General features: G+C 47.7%; 1 protein-coding gene across 3 annotated transcripts; it reads left to right on the plus strand.

Moving 5' to 3' along the window:
* Positions 1-7,351: 7,351 nt before the first annotated feature.
* Positions 7,352-9,103, plus strand: LOC117854885 (uncharacterized). Of its 3 annotated transcripts, none has more exons than XM_034737148.2 (2): positions 7,352-7,506; positions 8,160-9,103. In XM_034737148.2, the coding sequence occupies exon 2, from the start codon at positions 8,235-8,237 to the stop codon at positions 8,784-8,786; it is 552 nt and encodes a 183-aa protein (XP_034593039.1). In that variant the 5' UTR covers positions 7,352-7,506; positions 8,160-8,234; the 3' UTR covers positions 8,787-9,103. The 3 variants fall into 3 exon arrangements, with proteins under 3 accessions (XP_034593039.1, XP_034593038.1, XP_034593040.1); XM_034737147.2 differs by having other exon boundaries at positions 7,383-7,556; XM_034737149.1 differs by lacking the exon at positions 7,352-7,506 and adding an exon at positions 7,563-7,822.
* The last annotated feature ends 2,730 nt before the right edge of the window (positions 9,104-11,833 follow it).

Below are 11,833 nucleotides of genomic sequence, written 5' to 3' on the forward strand. Positions count from 1 at the left end.
GGTCTACATGGAGGACAAGAACTAGTCGAGGATTAGAAAACTACTCGTAGTAATTAGAGTAGTATTCTCTAATCGAATCTGACTAGTATTCTTGCCGCCGGCAATATAAGGAGAGGCAGGAACCCCCTCCAAACAAGTTCAATCAATACAACACAACCAACACACAGGACGTAGGGTATTACGTGACATAAGCGGCTCGAACCTGTCTAAATCGTGTGTTCGAGTTCACCTTCGAGTTCCCGATCTTGGCGAACCCCACGCATAAGACACTACCTTGGGTACCCCTTGGTAGGTTGCCGAGTCTAAACATCGATAGCTGGCGCGTTAGGTAGGGGATCTCGCTGAGAATCCATTGTCGAACTCGACGGCTCAAATCATCATCAAACCCACTATCGCCCTCGAAGTGGGCGCGACATTCATCTTTGGCTCCTAGATTTGCATCGCAGATGGCACTGAAAACTTCCTCCGCCACATTGCGCCAGCCCCAGAGGAGAAGCAGTACGACATCAACCTTCATTGCCAAGCTCTAGAAGACTTCGTCAAAAAATTCAACAAAATTTTTGACCTATTCTGGGGCTCGAGGGACGAGTCCAAGTACAACTTAACTTTTCCCATGAGTCGGATTGGTTCCCACGAGCTGGCGCTTAAGCCATCGTGTGAATCGGTTTAGAATACAAGTCGATTCCCATTTGGACTCCGAAACTCGAGTGCTGCATACCAAGCTACCCTGTCTAAATCACAATCCAACTCAGATTTTATCGAGAACCTCGACTACTACTCGGATTCGGACGAGGAGACTCTTTTATCAGGTCCACAACAAGGCTTGGTTATCATATCTACTTTGTAAGGCAGATTCATCTAATAGCCCAACATGAAGCCACATACTCTCACCAAGGACGACGAGTCACACCTTATTGCCTATATTGACACCCTCCCATACCAGGAGGATACCCCTCTGTCACCTATCTACAAAGAAGATGGCTCCACATAGGTCATCACATCAAGTTCGGGTAGTTTCTCTCTGGAACGGGAACTCCTCGCCATCGTTGCCGCACAATAAGGAGAAGGTGAAGATTCACCAGAAAGGAATCCACGACACGAATGTCACCCAGACAATGTCTCGCAGGATGAACTTACCACCAATGTAGAAGGAGACGAAATTGAAGCTCAAAGGAATTGACGGCGAGCAAGAAATGCCGCAAGAGTAGAGCATCGCCGCCACCTTGCATATGACCTACCCATCATGAACATGGATCATGCATTTGAAGCAGTTCAATTGTGTCAACATCACACTCCTATCATCACTATTGCATCTATCGACCTGATTACTCGGGCATTGCCACAAACCAAGTACACCAGGCAACTGGCTCAGTTGGCGGAGCGTGCATACGAGCAACTCGATCAGTAAAGCTCAATACACTCAGTTCAATACACCTCATCCCAACATGGCAGTAGCTAAAGGTGACCAAGTCGAAATGAGGGTGCCAGAAACGAGGCTCCTAGAATTGAAGGCTCCAGACCAAGCCAAATCAGGGTAGATGTTAGTCGAGCGTAACCCTTAGAAGGACGTGACCACAGTGGGCCCCATCTAGAGCCTGAATGCCTAGTTCACGACCTTCGTCAGAAGATCAACAACAGCCACGATGCCTGAACAATCATTGAAGGGTGCTGCCGCGAGTGTGAACAAGAAGTCGAGTACCTGGGAGAAGATTCTGACGGATTCCCCACCTTCTCGAAGGGAGACGATTCTAACGGGTTCCCTGCCTTCTCGAAACAAGTATGAAAGATGGTTCTACCTAACAAATTCAAACCCCCGAGTAGCACCAAATACGACAGCAAGCAGGACCCAGTCCAATGTCTGCGGTGCTACTTGTTGTCGGTCCAGGCGACGGGAGGAAACGATGACACCAAAGTCATCTACTTCCCCATCTGCATGGAGGTAGGGCCACTCAAATGGCTCGAGCCCCTAGAAAAGAACTCCATCAATACGTGGAGTCACCTCAAGGTGGCATTCACAAACAACTTCGCAGGGGCAATGCAACATCCTAGCAATAGGATTGACTTGTCTCAAGTCAAATAGCAACAAGACGAGACCCTGCGCAGCTACCTACGTCGTTTCTTTGATAAGAAGGCCACTATCATGGACATCACGAAGCGGGATGCCATGGATTGCTTCCAGAATGGTCTCTATGACTGCCGGATGTTCCATGATTTTGGCAGAAGACACCCAGAAGATATCAAGTCTCTCAAGATCATGATACAAGCCTGGGCGAATGAAGAAAGCAAAGAGATTAAGAGGTTCGAATCTAGTCGTAACAGAGGCCAGAAGAACAACAACCAGAGTAATGGTTAATGCAACGACAAGAACCGTAATGATCGACCCAATAATGATAACCGAGGCAACTACTCAGGTGGTCAAAATCGCAAGAGGCAGCCAGACAATACTGTCGCGGTGATATCCCAATCTTTCAAAAAAGGTGGCAGGAATCAAGAAAGGACTTCGTTCAAAGAGCTCCTAAAAAAGCAGTTGAAGACTATCTTGACCTCCTATGTGGGTTTTGGTGGATTAATGATACAAGCTTAGTGTCTAATAAACTTTCAAGTGCATAAGCAGGTTTAAAAGGAATAATGGACATGGAGCACTTGTGGATGACCTTCAAAAAGAAAATGAGTGAATATGAGGCATACCTTGAAGGCTAAATTTATTTTTGATTTGAATTTTAGTATAGGAATGCCACACTATTAAGAGGGATGCGTAATCTCTGGTCTTTACATTGAAAAAGGTGCTCAAGGTGCGTAAACTTATTAGAGACACCTTTGCATTTGCACATCACATGGGGATACTTAGAATGGTGCTAACTTGAGAACTCCGGATTTTTTCGAAGATTGTTTCGGAATATTCTGGAGTTTCCAGAGTTTCTGAAAATATCCAGAAGTTTCCGGAGGTCTAGAGTTTCTGAAAAATGTTCCAGAAGAAACCGGAGGTTCCGGAGTTTCTGGAAAAAGTTCCGGAGAACTCCGAAACTTAATTCCCAATAGCTAGTTTCGAGGTGAAGGGGTCTAAATACCTCCTCACCCCTCCCACAGTTACTCTCTTGACCTAACTTCATGCTGAGTTGCAGAAAAGCATCCAAGCCCCCCTCTTTACTCCCCATTGGCATTCTTGGTGAGATTTGGTGGGGATTCAAGGAGGGATTCAAGGGAAGGGTAAGAGAGAGTGCTAGTGAGCTGATTTCCCATCTCTTGAGCACCTTGTTCTTCATCAAGCCGGTGATCTCGCGTTTGTTACTCTTGGAGCTTCAAGTTCCTAGCCGGCTAGGCGTTGCCCGTGGAGCATCCAAGGTTGTGGCTGCCTACGAGAAGTTTGTATTACCCCGAATTGAGTAAGTGACTCTAGCTTGATCTTTGTGGTCGCTAGAGTGAGGAAAGTGGCTTAGGTGTGAAAAGCCCACCCTTCGTGGGTCCTCAACAGAGACGTAGGCTTCAAGGTGTGAAGCTGAACTTCGGTAAACAAATCTTTGTGTCTTTTGTGCTTGTCTTTCTTAATTTTGTTCATATTCAAGTATAGAACATATTTCTAGGGTTTGTGCTCGATCTACTTTTCTAGAAAATTTCCAACTGTTGTATCTTATAGCAAAGGCCTAGAATATCCTGTTGCTTAACCTATATTTGGCGATTTACATTTGACCAAGGCTTACATAAGGTCATAGTTCAAAGTAGTATTTCTCCAGAGAATCCATAAATTTCTCCGAAAATTCCACAAGTTGCAGAATTTCTGGAACAATCTTCGAAAACTTCGGAAGATGCTGATAAACTTGTTCGAAGTTGTAAAAAATTTTCAAGTTCGACTATTCACCCCCCCTCTAGTCGACATTCTAGATCCTTTCAGCAGGGCCCGTGGTACCCACACTCTAAACACTCCGCGATGGATTGCTATAGCTTGCGTAGAGTCATGAAAGATCTGCCAAAACCTTCTAGAGAAAAGGACAAGGGTAAGGCCAAAGAAGACGAAGACGATAGCGATAACGGCGAATTCCAGAACCCGTCCAACACAGTCAACGTCACCTTCGGCGGCACATCGGGCACTACTACAAAGCGGTTATAGAAACTAGCCCTCAGGGAGATCATGTCCATTGAACCAGCAACACCAACGTTCCTCAAGTGGTCCGAGGTGCTAATCACCTTCTCTAGGAAGGATCAATGGACTAGTTTTGCTAATTCAGGATGCTATCCTCTCATCCTGGACCCAGTAGTCATAGGCTCTCAACTCACAAAAGTACTCATTGATGGCGGCAATGGTCTCAACGTACTCTTCGCCAATACTTTGAGGAAAATGGGCCTCGACGTTATCGATATGCTCACCCCGATGAACTCTCCATTCTACGGGATTGTCCTAGGCAATGTGGCTGTACCCCTTGGTCAAGTGGTTTTGCCAGTTACCTTCGAAATCAAAGAACACTACCGGACAGAGTACATTCTATTTGAGGTAGCTGATTTCAAAAGTTCGTATCATGCTATCCTCAGAAGACCCGCATCGGCCAAATTCATGGTCATCCCGCATTATGTGGACCTAGTACTCAAAATGCTGGGACCCAAGAGAGTACTCTCCCTACGTGGAGACTTAAAGAGATTATACGAATGTGACACAGAAGACATGGATCTAACAGCAACTACTCAAGTGCCAAATTCGATGATGCAAGTCGTTGCCGCTTCCAAGAAATTGTCCCCGACAAAACTCGAAAAGAAATCATAGGCAACCAAGGTCAAGCCGGCAAGTGAAGTCAATATCAAAGCCATTGACCTTGAGGCCGGTGATAGCTCCAAGACAGCCTTGATTGGCTCTGGGCTAGACCCCAAATAGGAAGACACGCTCGTTAGCTTCCTCCGGACCAACCGAGATATCTTTGCATGGAAGCCATCAGATATGCTGGGGGTGCCTAGGGAGTTGATGAAGCACTCACTAAATATGGATCCCAAAGCTATGCCAAAACGACAATGACTACGTCGATTCGCCCAAGACAGAAGAGAAGCAATCAAAAAAGAGTTGGGCAAACTACTCGTGGCGGGCTTCATAAAGAAAGTCTATCATCAAGAGTGGCTGGCCAATCCCATCTTGGTGCGGAAGAAGAATAACAACGAGTGGAGGATGTGTGTTGACTACATAGATCTCAACAAACACTGTCCAAAGGATCCCTTCGGGCTCCCTAGGATTGATCAATTCATTGACTCGATGACTAGATACGCTTTACTTTGTTTCCTTGATTGCTACTCGGGGTATCACCAGATAGCTCTCAAGGAAGAAGACCAAATCAAAACCGCGTTCATCACCCTATACGGTGCATTCTGCTACACCACCATGTCCTTCAGGTTGAAGAACACAGGTGCCACCTATCAACGGGCCATCTAGGAGTGTTTCAAGAAACAACTACACCGCAACATAGAAGCGTACGTGGATGATGTGGTCGTAAAGACCAGAAATCCCAATGACTTGATTGTAGATCTGGAAGAAACTTTCGCAAGCTTGCACGAGTTCCGGTGGAAACTGAACCCAACAAAATATGTGTTCGGTGTATCCTTCGAAAAACTACTCGGGTTAATCATCAGTCACCGTGGAATCGAAGCTAACCCCGAGAAGATCACCGCCATCACCAACTTGCATGTCCCATCGTGCATCAAGGACGTCCAGAAGCTGACTGGATGCATGACGGCCCTCAACAGATTCATTTCAAGACTTGGAGAATGGAGACTACCCTTCTTCAAACTATTCAAGCGGTAAGATAAATTCTAGTAGACCGAGGAGGCGGATCAAGCCCTTCAACAATTAAAGGACTTCCTATCAAAGCCACCGGTCCTCACAGCGCCATATCCCAATGAAGACTTGCTGCTCTACATCACCGCGACTACTAATGTCATCAGCACGGCGATGGTGGTTGAAAGACCAGAACCAGGCCATGTATACAAAGTATAGAGGCCCGTCTACTTCGTTAGCAAGGTGTTGTCGGATTCCAAATCCAGGTACCCCCAGTCCAAAAGCTGCTATATGCAATACTACTCACATCATGCAATCTACGACACTTTCGAGGAACATAACATCTCCATCGTCACAGATTTCCCTTTGGGCAAAATTCTCCACGATCGAGATGTGACAGGGAGAATCTCCAAGTGAGCAGTAGAACTCGAAGCAGTATCCCTGGAATTTAAATCAAGGACTGCCATCAAGTCACAAGCACTAGTCAATTTCATGGCTGAGTGCTGGGAAAACCAAGTGCCAACACCAGCAGAACGCCCAAAGCATTGGGTCATTCTATGGCTGGTTGCCTTCTTCTCCTACTGTTATATCAGCCATTTGATTATTGTAGCACTAATACTAAACATTACAAGTTGTATAACTTTAGATCTTGTGAAAATAGATAAAAATTTCATCCTAAAAAATATTTTTTTTAAAAACAGGTTGGATTTATTTATAACATAATTTTACATCGTCCATCCCCTTGCAAAAGGAATCACCAAAAAGAACAAATTTACATTGAAGAGGTATTGAGCTCCTATGCTCATCTTCGTCATCTCCGGTAGGAGTCGTTGCCAATCGATATTTTGCGCCACTGCCGAGATGGAAGCTTGAAGCCGATTCCCATATGAACGAAGACACATCAAATTTCTAGAAGGCCTGAGCAGCACCAAAAAAAATTCATGTGCCCGGCAAACGCCGCGCAGGTGCTTGGTTTGTACGTAAACATCGACAGCTACACAGAACACAGTTGAAAACTGCATGTATTCTCACCTCAGATTGTGGCGCTCTTTTTTTGCGCCTAGCTTCGGCGGCGCCGCATCTACGGCTTGGCAATTTATGGCTGGAACCCAGCAGCCTAGCAATCGGCCAAATCTTCATCACGAGGAAGGGGATCTGTCGCCTCACACCTTGATGGCGGACCCCAACCAGACAACGTCAGAAAACCCAGGATGGGGATATGTTTGTCAAACACACCTCACAAGCTCAACTCAGAAAATGCATTGCCACCACCACAATCGCCGGAGATGGCTCGGAGGGACCAAAACTCGCAGCGGCAGACATACCGACACAACAGAGGACTAAAACTAAAGTTAAATAAACTATTATAACTAGGCTAGTAGCTCTCCCGAACATCGATCCGCTGGTTATTCTCCACCTACGGCCTTCAGGGAGGACGCCGTAGGGAACATACCAGCAAGATCGATGCCAGGAACAAAAGAACTCCTTGGTCGCCTGTTCGCCGCTACACTAGAGAGAGCGAAGGAAGAAGGTGACCCGGGGGAGAAAAAAAATTCGAATGATAATAAGATGGGTTTACAACCCATGGGCTGTGTTGAACTGGGCCGTTTGAAGCCGAAGCAAACTTTCGCATGTGTCCCGTCCCCTGTGATTTTTTTCACTCACCCTTTCGGGCCTTTCGTCTAAACGGAGCAGCAAACACAGAATGTACTGCGGTGCCTCGCCCGCCGGCGATCACCAACGGTGAAGCGGTGAAGGTCAGATCTCGAGCTCCTTCCCCGTGCGCATATGCGCTGACCCTCTATAGGTAACCCGTCCTCCTGCTCTCCTCCTCCACGGCTCTCCTGCTGTTCGCGTGGCTCAACGCCCGAGACACCGGGCATACTCGCCGCACGCCGGCGGCTCCGCCTTGGGTTGTATTCGTTCCCGCGACTTTGTTTGGCGACTGCTCGCGCGTCTCCTCCGCTATTCTTCACGCCCCTGATGGTTGAATGCCAAAGGGATCGCGCGGTGTGTCTGGGCGTGTGATGCGTCTCGTCGTGTAGGCAAGGTGTTCGATGATATGCCTCCGAGGTGAGTGCGTGCATTGTTTTGGTAAACTGGTAATACTCCCTTCACAGATCATACCAGATGAAAGTAGAAGACATCCACCCCCTCCATGATCTGCTCTATTTCTGCAAAAGCTGACACAAGATTTTGCGGAGAAGCTTTGGTGTGTTGTTCTGCTGCCGGTCACGTGCTAGCTTTCCCGTCCTGAATACTGTGGTTTTGTAGAGCTGACTTTGTAGTGCTTCCCATTACAGTTTTCGTGTTTTAGTTAGAATAGTGTTATCATTTTGTATCAGCTCACAATCATGAAGCTGGTAGTAGTTAGTGCTAGTCGATGACATTTCTTTTCTTTGATCTGCAGGTTCGTTTTAGCACGGGTATTCATCTTGAACCACCCACCATAAGGAACAAGTTGCAGTAGCAAGCAAGAATCAAGATGAAGTTCAGAGTTGTATGCAGGAAGCTGTACGACTACGTGCGCTACGACCTCAAGGAGATCGCCTTCCCGTCATCGCTGCCCGATCCTCCACACATCAAGAAGAGGCCTAAGCTCACATGGCACGACCGCTGGTGCATCCTCAAGGAGGTCACTCGGCTGTACGGCGCGTCCTGGGTCAGGGACATCGGCCCCGACCTCAGGCCAAACGACTACAAGAAGGCAGTCGAAAACGATGCGGAGGAGCCATCCAATGGCAAGCCCATCTCTGACAATGGCAAGAAAGGGAAGAGCAGCGAGCCCAGTGTGCTGGAGGACCTTGCGGTGGCGGCAAGGGGTGGTGCAGAGACTCTGAAGCCTACGCTAAGGCGGATTTACATGACCCGTGCCGCGACGTACACGGACGCCATGAAGAATTTCGTGGAAACGTATCAGGAGGGACTCAAGGACCAGCTGCAGGAGAAGGCTGCTGATGGGGAGGCTGGTCGTCAGCAACTGCAGCAGGGTGATGAGGCGACGCCGAAACCGCCACCGCCGCCATCTTCATCATGATATCATCATCGGCTTTATTTCAGCAGATGATCAATGCCATCACAAGTTTTTGCTTGCAGCACATCCTTGAATTTGTTGTGCAATCCACAGGTCATGATACATGCTGAAATAACTATTTATCACTTAAGCAAGGATCTCTCAAAAATCAGATGACTTGTATTCATGCAATCTGATTCTGCAAATCTAGGTGATGCGAACTAGCACACGCTTGTGAGTGAGCTTTGGCTTTGCTGTTGCTACCAATATGTGACGCCGATTGCCACTGTTCATTTCTGTTTGCTGATTGAAATGCGTATGATTGTGCAATTTGTCTTTTACTTTGCTCCCTTACGTCTGAAGGGTATTTGATATTAAGCTTTATGTTCACATTCAAACGGCCTTTTGATGCTGATGGGCTTCTTTTATGTTGGACCGTCTTGTAGAAAGGAGCAGCATGTGCCTGCTCTGAGTACGAACAAAGGAAAATATGGAACATTGTGGGATTACCTTGAAAGTTGAGCATCATACTTTTTTTTATCCTTGAAGTTCGTATATTTAAATCGAGCAGAGAGGGATTTATATTAGATCGTAGTCTAAAAAATTTAGGGATAGCAATCCATTTAGAGCTGGTCCTTTAGACTTTTGGTAGATTCTAGATACAGCAATACGGTTTATAGCAAGGTACGGTGTTGAAGATAGTCGGGGCAAACTAGGATCAGAGCGCGTGGTGATCCACCCCGTCTCTATATCCGCGGCCCGATTAGGTAGCGAAGCACTGCATATAAGGCCCAAGGTCCGGCATCGGCCCATAGGAAGTCCAAATACCAGATAATAAATGACCGGAGTATATAAATAGCAAGCAAACCCTAAATACCTTCCTCTCCTCGCTTCCTTCCCTTTTCTTCCCCAACTTCAGCCGCCATGGTGATAGATGACCTACTGCGATGACGCGATCGAAAGACCCTGCGCCTTCACAATCCCGTACTTGTTTTGGACGAGTTAGAAGGAAAAATGCATCACCGGATGTTCCGATGACCCACCAAGGCAAGCGTCGAACTAACCATCGGAGAAATTGTGAAGCGTCCCCACATCAGCGGAGACTAAATGTGATACAAATATCAGTCCCAGGAGGCTGATACAGATGGTTCATAAACTGTACAACTCCGGAGGTAGTGGGCGCGAAAGTCACGTCGAAATGATAAGTAAATAAACGACAGCAGCGAGCCAAGCTACTGTCAAGAGACAGCACTCGGGACTACACGGCAGCGGAAGCATTCTGCAAAGACCAACACCACAGGCAGCGTTGGGTGCGAATGCGACCTCCTACACAAGGGTGAGTACAAAAGTACTCAACAAGTCCAACCCCATCCACGGAGGGGTATACAATCAAGAATATGCACAGGATATATCAAGGATAAGGCTAAGGTTTATTTACAACAAAGCTAGATTTTTCAACACATGCAAGGGTTCATTTTCAAAAGGGTTTTCACAAAGCATTTTCTTTAGTAACCGAAGCATTAAGTAGGGTTGATCCTACACAAAGGATCCAAGTTTTCATGCTACTCGACTCCCCGTCCGCGGTAGCTCATGGCACAACTGTCGAACACTTTCAAAATCCAACTCCCACCATGAAAACCATCCATCACCCAAAACACTAGTTATGTGTCAAGCCATAACTCGTCCAATGCCATGGACACGGCTACCTAGATAGGTTTTAACTCTGCAGAGGTTGTACACTTTACCCACAAGTAGGGTAACGCAGCACGATCACCTTAGTGTCGGTGAAAATCCTATCAAAGCCATTACCCACCTTAGCGAAGACTGACTAGCCAACACGGAAGAAACCAAAGGGTTAACGACCTTCCAACGAGGTCTTAACCGGGATCTAAGTTCACAGAGTTTTTAGGGGGTGTTTGGGAGCACTCCACTCCAGGAAAAATTGCTTCACTCCACCAACTCCAAAAATTTTGCAGCCAAACGCGTCTAGCTCCAGCAACTCCGGCTCCAGGAAAAAGGTGGAGTAGGGGGGTAGATCCACGTTTTTTATGGAGTACCTCAAGAGGTGCTCCAAAAACCTCCTTTTCAGACCTCCTCATGGAGTTGGGGTTATTTACCCACCATTGCCACTGGTTACACAAGTTACCGGTTCGTTTCTAATTTTTCTATCTCCTCCCTCGTCTCCGTTTCCTTCTCCCACGAGCACCCTCCCTCGTCTCCGTTTCCTTCTCCCACGGGTGCAGGCCGGCCGGGGGCGAGCTCGGGGAACCCCGCGATGGCAGCGGCGGCCGCCGCCGTGTCCAGGGCGCTGCAGCCGAGGTCGTTGCCGGTGGGGTTGCAGCAACCCCCGCAGCACGCGAGGGCTGCCGTGCCGATGGGGGTGCCACAGCAGCTGCACCTGCGGCTGCTGCCGGTGATGCGCCCGCATCAGGTGGTGGGGCATGTGCCGCTGCCGCGCCACGCGATGCCGGTGGCGGTACCCGTACCGCAGCTTCGCCCGGTGTCGCCGCAGCCAGTGCAGCAGCCCCCGATCGCCGTTCCCTTGTGAGTGTAGAGAAGAGGAGAGGAGAGAGAGGAAGAAGAGAGGAGAAAATAGAAGAGTATGACATGTGGGTCCATTCACAAAGGGTAAAATAGACCATTCACAACAAGTGCTCATGTTTTTGGAGCTGGAGCACTGCCATTAGCCAAACACGTGCAGCAGCTCCATATTTTTTTGGAGTTGGTGGAGTGGAGCTAGGAAAGTGTGGAGCTGGTGGAGTGGAGCTGGTTTTTCTGGAGTGGAGTGCTCCCAAACAGGCCCTTAGTCCTTCTCCATGGTCTCCCATTGCTCACCAGCTCTCCTGATGACTAACAGACCAGCTAGCGGGATTTATACTAAGCTGCCGCCCACACAACGGTCGAGTGATTGCACAATAGTTGGGTTAGGCAAGATGGCACATCAACTCGGTCCTTAACTGTGACAAGATGGATATCTCCCAACCTTGCTCACAAAGGTACGAGCCCAACTTATTGGCATTTCACACAAGAAACACTCATCCATCTCATCTAAGCATTTCCTTTCTTTATTT

This window comes from Setaria viridis, chromosome 5 (genome assembly GCF_005286985.2).
Source record: "Setaria viridis chromosome 5, Setaria_viridis_v4.0, whole genome shotgun sequence".
Taxonomy (NCBI): domain Eukaryota; kingdom Viridiplantae; phylum Streptophyta; class Magnoliopsida; order Poales; family Poaceae; genus Setaria; species Setaria viridis.